Here is a 20197-nt window from a genome sequence, read left to right on the forward strand (position 1 = left end):
GATGCAGACAGGACTCGCTGAGGTTCGCCTTTGCGCTGGGACTGGTTCTTTCGCAGCCATCTTCTGTCCAACCACACGGCCGTTTTGAGAAGCTAACCAACCAGGGCTGTATCGGAGGTTTGTGCCTTGCTCTGGCCAATGATTGCTATCCGATTTCTCGTTACCTCAAATCGAAATCTCCTCTTGCGACTGTATCTCTTTGTGATTTAGCAGGCGCGAAAGTAGTAATGAAATAAAGACAGCAGGGATTCAGACTTGACATTTTGAGACCTCACGACGTCTGTTGTACTAGGTACTAGGCCTTCGCACAACAGACTTTTGGCTACTGCTGTGTGAAATTCACAATAAGCTGCTGTCTGTCAAACAACTTAGCTAGCATGTTACTACTCAACCAGGGCTGACGATACTACTAGTCATGGTTGGGTTAAATGAAATGTCACAAGTACAACAAGTGTTGATTACCCCTGGCTAGCTAACTTGTAAGTTACTATTTATTTCTGTTTTGCTTCGTTTGCTAACTAGCTAAAGCTAGCTACTCTAGCCAGCTAGTCTACAGTAGTCCAGTTGAAAAGCACCATACCGGGTAAGCTAGTAGGTAGTCCAGCCACTATATTAGCGCGGTAGGCTAGGCACTGTATCAAACAAAAACAAGGCAGTGTTTTATTAGCAGCTAGTTTTTGGTGTTTTGCGTTGACTGGCTCGGTAACTAACGTTTTATTTGCTACCTAGTCAGACAGCTAGGGAGTTGTAAGTCAATACATGAAACAAAGGATGCGATACTGTAGCTTGTGGAAACTGGGTATAAGGAATAAAAATCCATGGACATTTGTGTTTTGTCAGTGTGAACTCACAATGGCCAACTTCCGTAACCAGGCGTGTTTCTAATTTGCCTCTGATTGTTTATGTGAGATTCAACTCAATATTCTCGTGTTATTATGCAGATGGATGGAGACGGTTCCACCACAGATGCTTCTCAGCTGGGCATTACCGGGGAGTACCTGACCGGCGGGCACTATGTTCTCCAGTCTCAGGATGGTAGGTGAAGCTCACTAGAACGATATTTCTGGGTTTCCCAAAGTGTTCCTAATCTAGGTGGAGAAGGATACGAGGTTAATGCGGGACCAAGTTCTTTGTAGTTTATTAATAAGAAATGATGCAATCAAACAATGAATACAACACACCAGGATGTCTTCAGTCTAGATCAGTGATACCAGTTAATGTTACCAATCTCACTTTAGAGTAAAGAGTCACAGTCTCACAGAGTAGACCAAACGAAGGCCTTCTTGAGAATAGTATTGAAAGAAGTCAGAGAGAGTTCTGCCCTGTCCAAATTCTGTCTACCTGTCCAGAGCACACAGGTATTGTACCCCTCCTGAGAGGGAGGGGTTTCTCAGGGTGGGCAGTCCAAGGGTCTGATGACATCACAAGGGTAGGGGGGCAGACCAGACCCAAAGGTCTGATGTTCAGAGGAAGGGGGGGGGGGGGGGGGGCATCCGAGGGTGGGCAGTATATCTAATGGGGGAACAGACCAGGTTTGCGAATGATATCCAAGAGCAAAGAGTTCCATCCTCCCGGGCCCAATGCATCCTCTTATCTCCTGATGTTGACACTTTTACTCCAGAGCTGAGAGGCCCCTTGTGTTTGCAACAGTCCCTGGCCCAGTCCCTGGGCTCTACCATGTTGCCTCCCTTGTCTGCACGCTGACCTTCTGCATTCCTCCTCACCAAGAGTAACACTCCCCAGAATATCGGTCACTTTTCACAGACTTAGAAACATCCTGTTGCATAACTTCATCAGTTGTAATTGAAGCATTGATTACATTTGGAATATATATTCAGCTTTGTCATTACACATTTTGTATAATTGAGGTCTTGATTGATATAGCACCAAACCCCCCACACCACAGGGGATGTCGGGAGGGGGGACAGAGGAGAGCAGGGATCAGAGAATGCCAGGAGCAGCTAACAGTTACAGAAATTTTAGAATGAGAAATGGGAAATGGGAAATTCTACACTGGTCAAGTGTGGACTAGTGCAGCAATTTTGCAGAGCAGAAAGGGTATTTGATGCAGCCCTAGACACTACGATAGCGCTAGTCCCCCTTGGTTGGAACATATAATCTGTTCCAGGGAAGAGAATCTCTAAAATACGTTATTCTTATATAATAGAATGTATTTCTATCTGGAGGCAGGCAGGCTGAAAAGAGAGGCACATTACTGAAGAGATTTGACTGGGTTTATTAGCCCAAGCTCGGATCATGTGACTTCCCCACGGCAGAGTGGTCAGCATGAGTGAAGAACGTGTCTCTCAGATAGCCCTTTATGTATGGCTGGACAGTACAGATATAGTAACCACAAAACATGCCCTTGAACAGCACAAATTCCACGAATGATGCACATGGGACAATGCACACAGGTGATACAGTCATAACTCAGTGTATAGAGTCTATTCTCTGCCTCCTGCTCTCTTCAGAGGTTACACAGAGCACGTTCCTAGATCTATATGTGTCTTGCCAAGGGCCCAGTGCGCGACCTCTTGACCTCACGCTAGGGACAGCCTCACATATAGAGAGTCTGTGGATCATTATATGAATAAGAAGCCTTGTCACCAACTAAGAACAAGAACAGGAACAATATACAGTTACAGGTTTACTTTATTTGTCAAATCTAGATGGGGCCATGTGAACATATAGAAGCTTTATTTGTAATTTAAAAGTAAAATATGATACATATACAAACACACACTTCAGGTTTACATTGAAAGTACATACACACACACTTTAGCGGTCATAGAACTGACTACATTTACATTGAGTCATTTAGCAGACGCTCTTATCCAGAGCGACCTTCAGTCAGTACAGGACATTCCCCCCGAGGCAAGTAGGGTGAAGTGCCTTGCCCAAGGACACAACGTCATGTGCACCGGCCGGGAATCGAACTGGCAACCTTCAGATTACTAGCCCGATGCTTTACCCACTCAGCCACCTGACTCCCCTAAACAAAAACTTTTTTTAAATTTAATTGTCAAAACGGTATCAGCCTCCTTAATTGAGACAGGTAATTTGTTCCAGAGAAGAGGTGCTCTATATAAAAACGCCCTGCCGCCAGCAGTTTAAAAAATAATAATTTGGGGAACCACCAGATAGCCAGCATCTTGGGATCTTGGTGACCTTATGGGGTGATAGGGTGCAAAAAGACCAGAGAGGTATAGTGGTGCCAATCCATGCAGAGATTTGTAGGTTAGTAATAGAACTTTGAAATCAGCTCTGGCTTGGATAGGGAGCCAGTGTAGAGAGACGAGAGTAGATGTTATGTGATCGTTACTTTCTGGATCTGGTCAATAGTCTAGCAGCAGCATTTTGCACCCGCTGTAATTCTTTAAGTAGGTACTTGGGAGGCCAGAGAATAATGTTGTTAAGTAGATGGAAAAATGCAGTACAGATCTTATACTCCACCTTAGAGGGAGGTGTCTGTCAGGTGATCTTATACTCCACCTTAGAGGGAGGTGTCTGTCAGGTGATCTTATACTCCACCTTAGAGGGAGGTGTCTGTCAGGTGATCTTATACTCCACCTTAGAGGGAGGTGTCTGTCAGGTGATCTTATACTCCACCTTAGAGGGAGGTGTCTGTCAGGTGATCTTATACTCCACCTTAGAGGGAGGTGTCTGTCAGGTGAAAAAAAAAGTACAGAGATGAACCTCAAAAATTCTGGGACAAAGTTTTATGGACTGATGAGACAAAGATTAACTTTTACCAAAGTGATGGAAAGGCTAAAGTTTGGAGAAAGAAAGGAACTGCTCATGATCCCAAACACACAAGCTCATCTGTGAAACACGGTGGAGGTAATGTCATGGCTTGGACTTGCATGGCTTCTTCTGGGACGGGCTCATTAATCTTCATTGAGGATGTAACACATGATGGCAGCAGCAAAATGACCTCGGAAGTCTACAGAAACATTTTGTCTGCCAATTTAAGGAAAGATGCAACCAAACTGATTGGCAGAGCCTTCATCATGCAGCAAGATAACGACCCAAAACACACTGCCAAAACAACAAAGGAGTTCATCAGGGGCAAGAAATGGGAGGTATTAGACTGGCCAAGTCAATCTCCAGACTTAAACCCTATAGAGCATGCATTTTACCTGCTTAAGAGGAGACTGAAGGGAGGAACCCCACAAAACAAACAACAACTGAAAGAGGCTGCAGTGAAAGCCTGGGAAAGCATCAAAAAGGAAGAATGTAAAAGTTTGGTGACGTCAATGGGTCACAGACTTGCTGCAGTTATTGAAAGCAAAGGATTTGCAACTAAATATTAAGTCTTATTCACTTAAATATGTTTTAAGTATATCTGTTCCAATACTTTTGCTCACATGACAAATGGGTGGATTCAAACAAAATGTGATATTTTCTTAGTTGTGCATCAGATCCTGATGTAAATACCTGGAAATAAAAGCTGAAACGTTGATCTCTGGTCTCACGTTCATTATTTGATGTCAAGCCCAAATGTTTTCAGTCTACAGCAAAAATAAAGGAATTTGCCTCACTGTTCCAATACTTTTGGAGGGCACTGTATACTCCACCTTAGAGGGAGGTGTCTGTCAGGTGATCTTTTACTCCACCTTAGAGGGAGGTGTCTGTCAGGTGATCTTTTACTCCACCTTAGAGGGAGGTGTCTGTCAGGTGATCTTATACTCCACCTTAGAGGGAGGTGTCTGTCAGGTGATCTTATACTCCACCTTAGAGGGAGGTGTCTGTCAGGTGATCTTATACTCCACCTTAGAGGGAGGTGTCTGTCAGGTGATCTTATACTCCACCTTAGAGGGAGGTGTCTGTCAGGTGATCTTATACTCCACCTTAGAGGGAGGTGTCTGTCAGGTGATCTTATACTCCACCTTAGAGGGAGGTGTCTGTCAGGTGATCTTACAGTGCCCTCCAAAAGTATTGGAACAGTGAGGCCAATTCCTTTATTTTTGCTGTAGACTGAAAACATTTGGGCTTGACATCAAACGATGAATGTGAAACTAGAGATCAACGTTTCAGCTTTTATTTCCAGGTATTTACATCAGGATCTGATGCACAAATTAGAAAATATCACCTTTTTGTTCGAACCCACCCATTTGTCACGTGAGCAAAAGTATTGGAACATGTGACTGACAGGTGTGTTTTGTTGCCCAGGTGTGTCCTATTACATACATTATTCAATCAATAAATACCACTGAATGTCTACACTCAGGTTCAGATTGGGTAAGATAGGTTTTGTCTATGCAGACTGTATTCAGAGGTGAAAACAACATGAAAACCAGAGCGCTGTCTTTGGGTGAAAAACAAGCAATTGTGAGTCTTAGAGAAGATGGAAAATCAATCAGAGCCATTGCAGAAACATTGGCCATAGCCAGTACAACCATTTGGAATGTCCTGAAGAAGAAGAAAACTACTGGTGTACTAAGTAACAGACGTCGAACAGGTAGACCAAGGAAAACATCAGCAGTTGATGACAGAAACATTGTGAGAGCTGTAAAGAAAGACCCTAAAACAACTGTTAGTGAGATCAGCAACAACCTCCAGATGGCAGGAGTGAAGGTATCACTATCTACTGTTCGCAGAAGACTTCATGAACAAAAGTACAAGGGCTACACCAGAAGATGCAAACCACTCATTAGCAAGAAGAATAGGAAGGCCAGGCTGGAAATTGCCAAAAAGTACAGAGATGAACCTCAAAAATTCTGGGACAAAGTTTTATGGACTGATGAGACAAAGATTAACTTTTACCAAAGTGATGGAAAGGCTAAAGTTTGGAGAAAGAAAGGAACTGCTCATGATCCCAAACACACAAGCTCATCTGTGAAACACGGTGGAGGTAATGTCATGGCTTGGACTTGCATGGCTTCTTCTGGGACGGGCTCATTAATCTTCATTGAGGATGTAACACATGATGGCAGCAGCAAAATGACCTCGGAAGTCTACAGAAACATTTTGTCTGCCAATTTAAGGAAAGATGCAACCAAACTGATTGGCAGAGCCTTCATCATGCAGCAAGATAACGACCCAAAACACACTGCCAAAACAACAAAGGAGTTCATCAGGGGCAAGAAATGGGAGGTATTAGACTGGCCAAGTCAATCTCCAGACTTAAACCCTATAGAGCATGCATTTTACCTGCTTAAGAGGAGACTGAAGGGAGGAACCCCACAAAACAAACAACAACTGAAAGAGGCTGCAGTGAAAGCCTGGGAAAGCATCAAAAAGGAAGAATGTAAAAGTTTGGTGACGTCAATGGGTCACAGACTTGCTGCAGTTATTGAAAGCAAAGGATTTGCAACTAAATATTAAGTCTTATTCACTTAAATATGTTTTAAGTATATCTGTTCCAATACTTTTGCTCACATGACAAATGGGTGGATTCAAACAAAATGTGATATTTTCTTAGTTGTGCATCAGATCCTGATGTAAATACCTGGAAATAAAAGCTGAAACGTTGATCTCTGGTCTCACGTTCATTATTTGATGTCAAGCCCAAATGTTTTCAGTCTACAGCAAAAATAAAGGAATTTGCCTCACTGTTCCAATACTTTTGGAGGGCACTGTATACTCCACCTTAGAGGGAGGTGTCTGTCAGGTGATCTTTTACTCCACCTTAGAGGGAGGTGTCTGTCAGGTGATCTTTTACTCCACCTTAGAGGGAGGTGTCTGTCAGGTGATCTTATACTCCACCTTAGAGGGAGGTGTCTGTCAGGTGATCTTATACTCCACCTTAGAGGGAGGTGTCTGTCAGGTGATCTTATACTCCACCTTAGAGGGAGGTGTCTGTCAGGTGATCTTATACTCCACCTTAGAGGGAGGTGTCTGTCAGGTGATCTTATACTCCACCTTAGAGGGAGGTGTCTGTCAGGTGATCTTATACTCCACCTTAGAGGGAGGTGTCTGTCAGGTGATCTTATACTCCACCTTAGAGGGAGGTGTCTGTCAGGTGATCTTATACTCCACCTTAGAGGGAGGTGTCTGTCAGGTGATTGGCCACCAGTGATGGGGACGGGGATGACCTCATCTTGTCAGGTTTCAGAAGGAGTTTTATTGTCAAGGTGTGCAGTCAAAGGTGTGGTGATGTCCAGGTGCAAAAGAGTACATTCTCCACCGCCTGGATCTGGTTCTGCCTCTTCCTTCTCTAGACCCACAGAGTTGTGGGGCCTTATGTGTCTTCTTATCTCCTGGTTTAGCCATTCCTCCTCCACTATCTGGTGGTTCTCACTGGCCCTGAGCATGCTGGCTCCATATTCTCTGCAGCCGTGCAATAACCCTGTGAAGCCCTCCCTGTTAATATGCTGACCTCTTGTTGTTCCTCTTCTCATTCTAAGACAAGTCAAGACTTAAGACAATTAAATTTCCGTCCTGGCAACATAATGATATATTTGGAATACATGTTCAACATTATCATTACATATTTTGATATATCTGAAGCATTGATTGTATTTTCATCCAAAAAAAAGCATTGATTATATTTTCATAAACACTAGATAGTTTTGAGATTGACACCCCTCCACAGTTAAGGCCTGCACCTGTGTGTTCCTCTGGGACAGATGATGGAGACGACAGTCTGAATGACCATGAGGACGGCAGTGGAAGTAAAGAGAACTTCCGGGAGCAGGATATCTACCTTCCGATCGCTAATGTGGCTCGGATCATGAAGAATGCCGTTCCTCAGACTGGCAAGGTGAGTTCACTGCCCCATCAGACCAGCGATTAACTCATTAACATCTACTTGCTGTATTTAAATCTGCTCCTCATACAACTATACTGTCCCTAGGGCTGGGTGATAATTTTTTTTAATCGATTTATGAAAGTAATGACTTCCCTCAATAAACTTATCGTAACATTAAAGGTCCCATGACTTGAAAACTTCACTTTAGGAGGTTATTTAACATTAATATGAGTTAATTAATATGACTCAGCTGCCTTTGGTCTCCTAGGTGTTAACCAAGCCCTGGGTATTCTTCTCCACCTTTGAGAAAATGAGAGCTCAAACGCTCGGTTTTTAAAATCCTCCTATTCTGACGTCACAATAGGGAAGGTTACCTCCCCTTTCTCTGCTTTGCCCGCACCTGGTACAGAAGCAAAATGAAAATTGAGCAGAAGTACGTTGGAGGGCAGAGCCAGGCTGGGTCAATTGTAGAGCTGGCTAACTACTATACTTCTGCTGTGTGTTTGCATTCTTCCTATTTAAAAACTTCTCCATCACCACGACCTGTCACATGCGTCATTAATTCTCGTCTTTAAGAAGGAACGAGGCAATTATCTACCTGCTGCCACCCGGACAAATATTACATTACTCTGAATATTACATTACTCTGAATATTACAGTACATATTAATTATTACACATATTAATTATTACATATAATAATGAATAAATGTTTATCTTTTAAGTAATTAAGAGTAATTAAGTGAAATTGATTAATTTCTCACGGCACACCTGACGATCTCTTGAGTGGTTGAAAATCATCACTGGTCTAGCTGATAAGAGTGCTTATCCTAAAGTTTATCTCGTGTGTGTGTGTGTGTGTGTGTGTGTGCGTGTGTGGAAGTTTACCATTTTTACTCTACCAGGCTTACCAGAGGGTCAGCATGTTTATGGCATGCCCAATAAAGATAAGCCTGGTGTTACCTAGACTTCATTTGGAAAGGTTCCCTTTTCTGTAGGCAAGAAATACTGAACACAGTATCACTTTATACAGAATAAAAGGTTACATCCTTAATTTCTCTGACAGTTGCTGGGGAAGTTGTGGAAAACTAGGAAAATTCTAGAATGCTCTTTTGGCCTAGCATGTTATTATACAATCTGTGCTTCCGAGCAGTGCTTGTGGGATGAATTGAGCTCCTAAATAAACTATCAAACTTTTAATCGTGCATCTACCTACTTCCGTGAACTTCACTATGAATACCATCCTTACAGATATCAAATAAAGGCAGGGTAGGCAATCTTGTTGAGAAGCACTTTTTGTCATATTTGCCAAAATAAACATATTTGCCTATCAAATCTACTCTCTTGCTAGCAACCAATACATATAAAGGTTTGACCGTAATATGAAATTAATCCGATACCTGTAATAAACAACCAATCATTAAGCCGTACACTAACTAATGATTGGACGGGCTATCTGTGTCTACCTACTGTTGTGGTTTATTGATTATAGGAAAGGGTGGCAGACACATAAGAGAGTGTATGGAAAAGAGAGCCTGAGTTTGGCCTGTGGTGTCTGTACAGCTGAATCATGTCCTGAGCTGAAGTCTCAGTAAGGAATGTTGTAGCAGGGGGGGGGGGGGGGGGTAGCAGCAGCGATAGTACCAAGGTCAAGAGAGTGGTCTCTAAAACAGGAGTAAAAGAGCCTGTTTGTGAGGCTAATGTGTGTGTGCTTAAGGCTGTTATGAGTTCAGTAGCTCCACATCATGGCATCCCAGTGAAGAGGGAGGGAGCCAATGGCTGAACCGCTGGGAACAGCACATCTGATGGCCTTCTTACTGAAGTTACTGATTTTGAGATCAATGTTTAACCGTGGTAAGGTCGTCGTCGTCGTCGTCGTCGTCGTCGTCGTCGTCATCTGCCGCTTGTCCGGGGATCGGGTCGCGGGGGCAGCGACCTAAGCAGGGAGGCCCAGACTTCCCTCCCCCCGGCCACTTCCGCCAGCTCTTCCTGGGGGACCCCAAGGCGTTCCCAGGCCAGCTGAGAGACATAGTCCCTCCAGCGTGTCCTGGGTCTTCCCCGGGGCCTCTTCCCAGTGGGACGTGCCCGGAACACCTCACCAGGGAGGCGTCCAGGAGGCATCCTAATCAGATGCCCGAGCCACCTCAGCTGGCTCCTCTCGACGCGGAGGAGCAGCGGTTCTACTCTGAGCCCCTCCCGGATGACCGAGCTTCTCACCCTATCTCTAAGGGAGAGCCCGGACACCCTACGGAGAAAGCTCATTTCGGCCGCTTGTATTCGCGATCTCGTTCTTTCGGTCACTACCCATAGTTCGTGACCATAGGTGAGGGTAGGAACGTAGATCGACTGGTAAATAGAGAGCTTCGCCTTTCGACTCAGCTCCTTCTTCACCACGACGGACCGATGCAGAGCCCGCATCACTGCGGACGCCGCACCGATCCGCCTGTCGACCTCGCGCTCCATTCTTCCCTCACTCGTGAACAAGACCCCGAGATACTTGAACTCCTCCGCTTGGTTCAGGATCTCCTCCCCGACCCGGAGATGGCACTCCACCCTTTTCCGGTCGATTACCATGGCCTCAGATTTGGAGGTGCTGATTCGCATCCCAGCCGCTTCACATTCGGTTGCGAACCGCTCCAGTGAGAGCTGAAGGTCACGGCCCGATGAAGCCAACAGGACCACATCATCCGCAAAAAGCAGCGACCCGATCCTGAGGTCACCAAACCGGACCCCCTCAACACCCTGGCTGCGCCTAGAAATTCTGTCCATATAGGTAATGAACAGAATCGGTGACATAGGGCAGCCCTGGCGGAGTCCAACCCTCACCGGAAACAAGTTCGACTTACTACCGGCAATGCGGACCAAACTCTGGCACCGGTCGTACAGGGACTGGACAGCCCCGATCAGGAAATCCGGTACCCCGTACTCTCGGAGCACCCCCCACATGAGCCCCCGAGGGACACGGTCGAACGCCTTTTCCAAATCCACAAAACATGTGTAGACTGGTTGGGCGAACTCCCATGTACCCTCCAGGACTCCGCGGAGGGTATAAAGCTGGTCCACTGTTCCACGGCCAGGACGAAAACCACATTGCTCCTCCTGAATCCGAGGTTCGACAATCCGACGGACCCTCCTCTCCAGGACCCCTGAATAGACTTTCCCAGGGAGGCTGAGGAGTGTGATCCCCCTAAAGTTGGAGCACACCCTCCGGTCCCCCTTTTTAAAGAGGGGAACCACCACCCCGGTCTGCCAGTCCAGAGGCACTGTCCCCGATGTCCACGCGATGTTGCAGAGTCGTGTCAACCAAGACAGCCCTACAACATCCAGAGCCTTAAGGAACTCCGGGCGGACCTCATCCACCCCAGGGGCCCTGCCACCGCGGAGCTTTTCAACCACCTCGGCGACCTCAGCCCCAGAGATAGAAGGGCCCCCCCCGATGTCCCCAGACTCTGCCTCCACGTCGGAAAGCGTGTTGGTGGAATTAAGGAGGTCTTCGAAGTATTCCTTCCACCGATCCAGGACGTCCCCCGTCGAGGTCAGCAGCGCACCATCCCCACCGTATACAGTGTTGACAGAGCACTGCTTCCCCCTCCTGAGCCGCCGGATGGTGGTCCAGAACCTTTTTGAAGCCGTTCGGAAGTCATTCTCCATGGCCTCGCCGAACTCCTCCCATGCCCGGGTTTTTGCCTCCGCGACCGCCAAAGCCGCGTTCCGCTTGGCCTGCCGGTACACATCAGCTGCCTCTGGAGTCCTACCAGCCAATAAAGTCCGATAGGCCTCCTTCTTCAGCTTGACGGCATCCCTCACCTCCGGAGTCCACCACCGGGTCCGAGGGTTACCGCCGCGACATGCACCGACCGCCCTGCGGCCGCAGCTCCGGTCAGCCGCTTCAACAATGGAGGCCCGGAACATGGCCCATTCGGACTCAATGTCCCCGGCCCCCCCCGAGACATGATCGAAGCTCTCCCGGAGGTGGGAGTTGAAGCTCCTTCTGACAGAGGGTTCCGCCAGACGTTCCCAGCAGACCCTCACATTACGTTTGGGCCTGCCAGGCCTGACCGGCGTCCTCCCCCACCATCGAAGCCAACTCACCACCAGGTGGTGATCAGTTGACAGCTCCGCCCCTCTCCTCACCCGAGTGTCCAAGACATGCGGCCCCAAGTCCGATGACACGACTACAAAGTCGATCATCGAACTGAGACCTCGGGTGTCCTGGTGCCAGGTGCACATATGGACACCCTTATGCTTGAACATGGTGTTCGTTATGGACAAACCGTGTCTAGCACAGAAGTCCAACAACAAAACACCACTCGGGTTCAGATCGGGGGGGCCGTTCCTCCCAATCACGCCCCTCCAGGTCTCACTGTCATTGCCCACATGAGCATTGAAGTCCCCCAGGAGGACGAGGGAATCCCCAGGAGGAGCGCTTTCCAGCACCCCCCCCAGAGACTCCAAAAAGGGTGGGTACTCTGAGCTGCCGTTTGGTGCATAAGCACAAACGACAGTGAGGACCCGTCCCCCCACCCGAAGGCGGAGGGAGGCTACCCTCTCGTCCACCGGGGTGAACCCCAACGTACAGGCGCCGAACCGAGGGGAAACCAGTATTCCCACCCCAGCTCGACGCCTCTCACCAAGGGCAACTCCAGAGTGGAAGAGAGTCCAGCCCCTCTCAAGGAGACTGGTTCCGGAGCCCACGCTGTGCGTCGAGGCGAGGCCGACTATATCTAGCCGGAAACTCTCTACCTCGCGCACCAGCTCAGGCTCCTTTCCCGCCAGCGAGGTGACGTTCCACGTCCCTAAAGCTAACTTTTGCAGCCGAGGATCGGACCGCCAAGGCCCCCGCCTTCGGCCGCCGCCCGTCTCACACTGCACCCGACCCCCATGACCCCTCCTGCGGATGGTGAGCCCACTGGAAGAGGGTCCCACGTTGTCTCTTCGGGCTGTGCCCGACCGGGCCCCATGGGAAAAGGCCCGGCCACCAGGCGCTCGCCATCGAGCCCCACCCCCGGGCCTGGCTCCAGGGGGGGGCCCCGGTGACCCGCTTCCGGGCAGGGGCAACTGAGAACCATTGTTGTATTTCTTCATGGTTGGTTTTTTGAGCCACTCTTTGTCTGGTCTTTCACCTGGAACCTGTTTGCCTTGGGTGACCCTACCAGGGGCATGAAGCCCCCGACAACATAGCTTCCAGGATCACTAGGACACGCAAACCCCTCCACCGCGGTAAGGTGGTGACTCAAGGAGGGGCCGTGGTAAGGTAGTGAGGATAAATATAGGAAGGTCAAGCTGACCTAAGTCCGGTTGATAAGGACATCTATATGGGGATCTCATTGGGGGATGACGCTTGTTGTGGTGAAAAGAAAGGGGTGAACTGGGGTTCGAGGGGGAAGGGAACACAGGGCTGGGGAGTGTGAGGACAGCATGGATAGTGAGTCATGTTGGCTCTCTGTTGGGTCTATGAAGGGCCGGATGGCCTTGATTAAACGTGGGAAGCACCTGCTAAAATGTTGCAACAGCTTATCAGGCCGGGAGAGGGGAATTGGTATACAATATGATGAGGTGTGGAATGAAGTTGCTTTTGTTTGGCTTTTTGTGTCAGTCATGTACCAACTGTAGCTGAATAAACCATCAAGCTTTGACTAAAAAGTCAGTCTGAAGAAAACCCTTACACTACTGATATGCAGATTTTCTATGTATATGAAGCATTTGTCTTCAAGAAGTCGCACTGTGGGCCCCTAGAAGTACACATATAGATCTGGGAAGGTGCTCTGTGCAACTCCTGGAGAAGAGGAGATGCTGCTGATGGTAACTCAGTTATAATCGAATGATCTGGGTGCGTGTCCCCTGGGCATTAAGTCCTGGAGTGTGTACTGTTTAAGGGCATGTTTGGGTGGTTACTATATCTGTATTGTCCAGCTCATGTATATAACGGCCATCTGAGAGACTCATGCTATCCCTCTGTCATGGACTGATGGTGTGATCCGAGCTTGTGCTAATAAACCGAGTCAACCCTTTTATAATTGTCGTGCCTCCTTCCGGCTTGCTTGGAGACAGATCTCATCCTTACAACTACCTACCAGTGCACATTTTGCCCCTGCACTCAATACGTGCTCCTATCGTTTTGTGGGAGTGGCTGTGGTGGGCTGTTTGCGCTGCATAGACCAGGTTGCTTCAGATAAGCTCGGGAGAGGCTGAGATCAAGTTCAGATGCAAATGGCTCTTTATTGTCATCAAACAAAGGAACACATTCACAAGGTGAGGTTGCCGTGAGACAACCTGACAACATCTCATTTTAGTAAGCATTTTATACAGTTGATCAGACATCCCCCAATTGTACATTGACCCTGAACGAGGTTGCTGTTTTGATCTTAGTAAGCTAGTTATAGTGTTTTGGCCGATCAAGGTCTCTGTCTAATCTGCTAGTGTTCTTTACTCTTATCTTGTCCGAACAGGTCAGCTTGACATGTAAGGTGCCCGGCTCTGAAAGTGCCCTATATTAAAGGTTAATCAAATATGATGATGTTGATATTGGCTAATGAGAACAGTCATTCCACTTACATGACTGTGAGTCAGCAACAGTTTTTCTACAAGTACTGTAGGTGTTTCTTGATCCCTATTAGCAGTCTGCTGTCCTAAAATGACCATGTAGGCCAAATGTGTGTTAAGGCAGTTTTCCGGGCCACCACATGGCTTTGGAGGGTGGAGGTGGGATATTGGGGTTTGAATCGTCTGGAATTAAATGGAAAAAAGCTAGCCTCGCATAACTTATCAATGTCAATCATTGATAAGTTGACATCAATGTATGCATTTCCCTTCTTTAACCTTATTATTTGATGAATTGGTCTGCTTTTCATGCTGCCCATCAAACAGATAGCGAAGGATGCCAAGGAGTGTGTGCAGGAGTGTGTGAGTGAGTTCATCAGCTTCATCACGTCTGAGGCCAGCGAGCGCTGTCACCAGGAGAAGAGGAAGACCATCAATGGAGAGGACATCTTGTTTGCCATGTCGACGCTGGGCTTCGACATGTACGTGGAGCCCCTGAAGCTATACCTGCAGAAGTTCAGAGAGGTGAGTCTAACACACACACAACGTGTGTGTGTATAACGTTTTGTGTGTGTGTGTTGTCGTGTGTAACGTCTCGTGTGTGTGATGTGTTCTGCCTCAAGGCCATGAAGGGAGAGAAGGGGCTTGGAGGCCTGTCTGTGTCAGAAGGACTGGGGGAGGAGCTTACAGATGACAGCTTTGGTGAGTTACTGTTGCTAACATGCTAGCGCCCAGTTGTCCGCCTGAGTGGTGAAGAACATCACATACACACTTTAAACGTATAACATATGGTCATCCTCTATAGTCAATCAATCAATGTAGCTGTCCCGTGTCTCTTCTTTGATTGGCTCACTCCCTTACAGAATACAATGTATCAACATAGTGACAGCTAAGACAAAGCCTCAGGACCTTGGTGGCCCAGGCTCCTTTGATGTTACGTCTCTCCCCAGATTAGGAGATGATAAAACTACAGGAGTTGACCATGTCAAATGGTAAAAGGTCAAACATCTGCTTCAATAGACCAATATCACCCTACGTCACACAACTGTCAAGCAGGCTCAACTGCGCATGTCGGTTGCAAAAAAAGGCAAACTTCTCCCCGGTCTATTACACTTGGAGTGTTGATCAGGTCATCATATATCTCTGGCCACTGGATTGCAGCAGTGGCGTGTTCAGGGAGTGGCCTAGGGTGGCACGGGCCACCCCTGAAATCTGATTGGCCACCCCAATGTCTTAATATATGATTGGTTATATGCCCAGTCAGAGGTGGGCCACCCCTTGTGCCACCCCTATCAAAAATGTCTGGACACGCCCCTGGATTGCAGGGCTTGATATTAACTTTTTGAGGCTCTTGGCCTTTGGACAAATACATTTACGTTTCACTTGTCTATGCACAAAAGTCACTTGACCCCGATACCCTTCAATAGCCTGACCAAGTGATTGGGCAAAACTAGCCTGGCTAACGGAGGTCGCTTTTTCAGGCAAATGATGAATGAAACTGGCTTGGTAAAGAAATCCGAGATGCTGGCTATCTTCATCAGGCTCGTATCTACATTAGGCAGTCCTCCCTGACGTTTATGGTGTAGAATGGAGTGAAATACAACATTGTGCAGACTGCCAGTGAGCGAGTCTGACTGAGGCTAACTTCAAAACAGTGTAACGGGGACGCAGTCTCACTCAGATGCCAGTTTTAAACAAATAACAAAAATAACTAAAAGCAGAATTCCCATATCTCTTGAAAGCTTCCCTGTTCAACTTTTTAGATGTAGAATTGACTGTAAATGTATGAACTTTGTGTCATGCTGTGAAGACATGGCTCCCGGCTCCTATGCGGTCGGTACCGGGCAACAGTCTCACTCAAATTTCATTTGTGACCCAAATAAAAATTCTGATGTGACAGATCACTGGGGAATCGCTTTCTCTCTTAAAGGCTGTCCTCCTCGACCTTTTTGGTCTTTTTAAATCTAACTATTTGTATAATCCGTGTGGTCCTTTTCCCATTTTAAATGCTATTCTTTTGCCGGTTTTCTGCAACCACATTGTGCGCACATCCCGAATGTTTACAAACAAATAATTGGTCTATAGCCCCTTAGTCTATGACTATAGAGGACAGAAGGCCATATAAGTTGCTTCACCCTCCCTCCAGGGTCAACCGTCCCACAGAACCATCAACACCTCGCATTCCTTTGAACTCAACTCATTTATCTCTTCTTCCTGTCTCTTACCAATTAACATAGATGGTTATATTCAAAAGTTATTTAAGACACATACATTTTACATACATAATCCTAAAATGTCTTCCACAGGTGAACAATGTTTTTCTTAGTGTTGGTATGTTGAGCCATGTCAAAGGTGCTAAATGACGTTGTGTCCTTTGGAAAGGCACTTCACCCTACTTGCCTCGGGCGGAATGTCCCTGTACTTACTGTAAGTCGCTCTGGATAAGGGCGTCTGCTAAATGACTCAATGTAAATGTAGAGCAGTGGTTACAAACCCACTAGTTTAAGTGTTCAGTTTTCAGTCATTCATTTTAAGCCGCTTTGGATAAAATGCATGTGAATGACACCTTCCAAGTAGTGTTCATCTAGTTGTAAAAAAGACTTGACCCCCATCATTTGGATGGTTAACAATGAGTAACGGTGAGGTGTGGAGTGGGGTGATCCAGGAGCCTGCTGTGAAGATGTGATGAGGGTTAGGGAGCTTCATTGGATCACCCCACTCCACAGCTGCTGTGAAGATTTGGTGAGCCGTCATAATCTTATCTTGTTGTCGCTAATCAGACACAACAAGAACGTTTTAAACAAGATGCAGAGAAAGTGGCTCTTTAATCAACAAAATATAATTTTATTGAAGCTTCTTGCGGGGTACAGACAGTAAGCAAAAAGCACGCAGAATGATCAACTTTACACATTATATTTTGCTTACAGACATGTTTCTCAACCTCCCACACATCACAAGACTTATTTTCACTGTCAAATTGACCCAGCTGTCTCTGGTTCGGAACAGAACCTTGGCAGGCCTGAGCATTCCTCTCAGCCACGGTGCAGCTCTGCTACAGTTCCACATGCCACTGTGACCACACACTAATCAAAACAGCCTCTGTCTTACTGAAGACCTCTCAATCTGACCTGTTTTACTGAAGACCTCTCAATCTGACTTGGAATCAAACATAAAAGGGAAGAATGCATACACACAGGTGAGCTATTTGAATATCTCCAACAGTTCCTTTGAATAAAATGCACCTTCCTTCCAAGAAGTGTTTATGTAAACAAACACTTTGAAACGCCCCCATCATTTGGTTAACAATGAGTATGCATGAGGTGGGGAGGGGTGTGATACTGTGAGGGGACTCTGCTGTGAACATGTGGTTGAGCCATCAGGATCTTTTCTATAGCGGGGTTGGTTTGTGTAGATCTCTAGCTTTTTGTGAGGTTGTAGAGGTTACTAGAGAATTTCTGAAAATGAGATATTTCTCAATGAGATATCTCTGAAAATGAGATATTTCTCAATGAGATATCTCTCAATGTGATATCTCTGAAAATGAGATATTTCTCAATGAGATATCTCTGAAAATGAGATTAATGTTTTGTTTAGTCTGCATTTGACAACCCTGAACACTTGTGGCATTTTTGGGTGTATTTTACATCCCACTGAAGGTTTACATTTATCTAGACTTTTGGGCAACTGACATTCTGTAAGCTAGTCTAGGATCATGGGCATGCGGACCATGGGAAGGGGGTCAGATGGCTGAGCGATTAGGGAATCAGGTTTCCAATCAGAAGGTTGCCGGTTTGATTCTCGGCCGTGCAATTACGTTGTGTCCCTGGAAAAGGCATTTCACCCTACTTGCCTCGAGGTAATGTCCCTGTACTTATTGTAAGTCGCTCTAGATAAGAGCGTCTGCTAAATTTATATTTTACATTTATTAATGTGCATAGGTCAATGATCATAAACAACGAGAGCCTCAAAACATTGTGGGTGGCCAAAACATGAAGCATACATTGTGAAAAGCAAATAAGTGCCAATAGGAAGAAACATAAGAGCATGTAGTTAAACAAGTTACCATTAAACATTGGGTGGGGAGCGGGCGCTCTTGAGAGGTGGGACCCCCAGACGGTTGTCAGAGGAAAACCGAAGTAAATGTAATTTGGAGGGTGTAACACGACTGACATGATGGATCATGGGCATGTGGATGGTGTGACACAACTCTGACATGGCGGTCAGCATCTGATGACAAGCACACTTCTTTTAAAAAGGCAAAGATTGGTTTAACCAAGTTCATCTTTCTGTCACAATGACCACATGCTCAGTCTGGCTATTGTTGCAAAGTGTGAGAACCAGAGTTCCTCCTCCTCTCGTGTCAAACAGTTACCTCCTCATAGGTAACATAGACTAAAACCTTAATAAAAAAACAAGCATTATAAAATGCAGTATTTCCCATTACAGAAGATTTCTCACCCTCCCACCCTTCCCCTCCTTGTCTCCCTTTAAGTCTGGCCTTCATCTACCCTCCTTCTGCCCCTCCCCCCTTTCTCCACTCACATCAGTAGAGTTCAGTCCATCTCCCCCTTTCTTTCTCTCTTCAATCTTTCCTCCCTTGTCTCCCCACAGCGAACCAGCTGCCAGCTGGAATCATCACTGCAGATGGTCAGCAGCAGAACGTCATGGTGTACACAACCTCCTACCAACAGGTACCAGGCAAACCTGCGCAAACACACACACACACACCTTCCCCGATGTCACCTGGGAAGCAGCATAGCATGGGCCTCCTACTGTGTGTTGATACATTCTCCTTTTCTGTCTCCTCCAGATCCCTGGTGTACAGCAGATCCAGTTTACAGGATGATGTCAAGAGTTCCTGGAAGGTGCTGGATAACACTTTTGAAATGAGGAAAGGGTTCCTTCATCTATCAACACTCAGGTCAAAGGGGAAAGTTAGGGGCTGAACGTCCCCCACACAAGATGAGGAAGTAGACAGTGGATTTGTGCTCTGGTCAGTCATTGGTTGGACTGGAGTCATACTGTCAGCCAGTTCTTTGGCTGTTTTCAGAGATTGTTTAGGATTTTCATAAAGTATTATGTCTTTAAATTAGTGTGTTTTTGTTACTCCATGTTATGTTATACTTGTTTGCAGTTTTATCGTAGCTGAAGGGATGTTTGGGTTAGGAAAGTAGTTTCAAAGTGTCCTCCTGGGAAAGTAGAGTAGAGTTGCATTCCACACCCTTATTTTACAATTGAGTGGCATGCTGGGTATTTAAGATAAATGTAACTTAATTGTACTTCTGTGAAACTTTGTATAATTTCATGTACGTTTAATAAAAAATAAACATGATTACCAGCAGTATAGATTAGTTGACAAAAGCTTTGTTCCATTCAGTCTGTTATTTGTACAATCTATGCCTCTGTGCAGTGCTTGTCTGATGAACCAAGCTCCTAAATAAACTACCTACTCCATGATTAAGTCTTGCCTACAAATATCATCCTTACATACAGAGTTTTAGTAAGGAGCTCAGATAATTTAGACAAAGTTTAATTTGACAATCTAGATTGTGCTGAATAACACTAGTCAGAATAAGTACACAATCGAGGCTCTTTAAAAATGTTAGTTTCCCGCCTTCTCACATTGGTTCTGTGATAGAAAATTACTTTCTTAAAGATGTCTATAATATACTTTGGCCTAGAACAGTTATCGCTTAAGTTTAAACTTCGATTAAGCTAGAATGTTCTTCGGCCTAAGAATTGCTTAACTTTTCACTTTTTGCCCACATAAGCAGGGATTCTCCTCCAAGTTCCTCTTAAGTTATCTAGTGGTGAACATCTGTATTAAATTCTACATCTGTTTCCTTTGGGGTTCCTTTCTCTCCTTGCACATTGTGGAGTTCCTCTTTTTGGTAGACATGACCGATTGAACTGATTACGTAACTGTCTGGAACTACTGGTTAAAAGGGTGCTCAGATAATGAGTA

At 46.1% G+C, this 20197-nt stretch overlaps 2 protein-coding genes across 7 annotated transcripts; both read left to right on the forward strand.

Moving 5' to 3' along the window:
• Positions 1–9: 9 nt before the first annotated feature.
• Positions 10–19693, forward strand: nfybb (nuclear transcription factor Y, beta b). Of its 3 annotated transcripts, none has more exons than XM_047034903.1 (7): positions 10–117; positions 942–1035; positions 7572–7705; positions 14560–14757; positions 14856–14934; positions 18844–18923; positions 19043–19693. In XM_047034903.1, exons 2-7 carry the CDS (start codon positions 942–944, stop codon positions 19076–19078), a joined length of 621 nt encoding a protein of 206 aa, XP_046890859.1. In that variant the 5' UTR covers positions 10–117; the 3' UTR covers positions 19079–19693. The 3 variants fall into 3 exon arrangements, with proteins under 3 accessions (XP_046890859.1, XP_046890861.1, XP_046890858.1); XM_047034905.1 differs by lacking the exon at positions 10–117 and adding an exon at positions 169–479; XM_047034902.1 differs by lacking the exon at positions 10–117 and having other exon boundaries at positions 936–1035.
• LOC124477222 lies at positions 3022–7617 on the forward strand. Of its 4 annotated transcripts, XM_047034886.1 has the most exons (4): positions 3022–3659; positions 4667–4911; positions 6692–6953; positions 6993–7617. In XM_047034886.1, the coding sequence occupies exons 1-4, from the start codon at positions 3421–3423 to the stop codon at positions 7318–7320; spliced, it is 1074 nt and encodes a 357-aa protein (XP_046890842.1). In that variant the 5' UTR covers positions 3022–3420; the 3' UTR covers positions 7321–7617. The 4 variants fall into 4 exon arrangements, with proteins under 4 accessions (XP_046890842.1, XP_046890844.1, XP_046890843.1 ...); XM_047034888.1 differs by having other exon boundaries at positions 3022–3670; positions 4678–4911; positions 6692–7617; XM_047034887.1 differs by having other exon boundaries at positions 6692–7617.
• Positions 19694–20197: the final 504 nt, after the last annotated feature.

The sequence above is a fragment of the Hypomesus transpacificus genome, chromosome 14 (assembly GCF_021917145.1).
Source record: "Hypomesus transpacificus isolate Combined female chromosome 14, fHypTra1, whole genome shotgun sequence".
Lineage (NCBI taxonomy): Eukaryota > Metazoa > Chordata > Actinopteri > Osmeriformes > Osmeridae > Hypomesus > Hypomesus transpacificus.

What these genes read in the sequence shown, in the direction of transcription:
- nfybb (XM_047034902.1), top strand. Translation starts at nt 936, where the DNA reads ATGCAGATGGATGGAGACGGTTCCACCACAGATGCTTCTCAGCTGGGC. An exon ending in ACCTGCAGAAGTTCAGAGAG is followed by an intron (nt 14,758 to 14,855) that starts GTGAGTCTAACA and finishes TTCTGCCTCAAG; the next exon opens with GCCATGAAGGGAGAGAAGGG. An exon ending in GCTTACAGATGACAGCTTTG is followed by an intron (nt 14,935 to 18,843) that starts GTGAGTTACTGT and finishes GTCTCCCCACAG; the next exon opens with CGAACCAGCTGCCAGCTGGA.
- LOC124477222 (XM_047034886.1), top strand. Translation starts at nt 3,421, where the DNA reads ATGGAAAAATGCAGTACAGATCTTATACTCCACCTTAGAGGGAGGTGT. An exon ending in ATACTCCACCTTAGAGGGAG is followed by an intron (nt 3,660 to 4,666) that starts GTGTCTGTCAGG and finishes CCTTAGAGGGAG; the next exon opens with GTGTCTGTCAGGTGATCTTA. An exon ending in TAGAGGGAGGTGTCTGTCAG is followed by an intron (nt 4,912 to 6,691) that starts GTGATCTTACAG and finishes GGTGTCTGTCAG; the next exon opens with GTGATCTTATACTCCACCTT.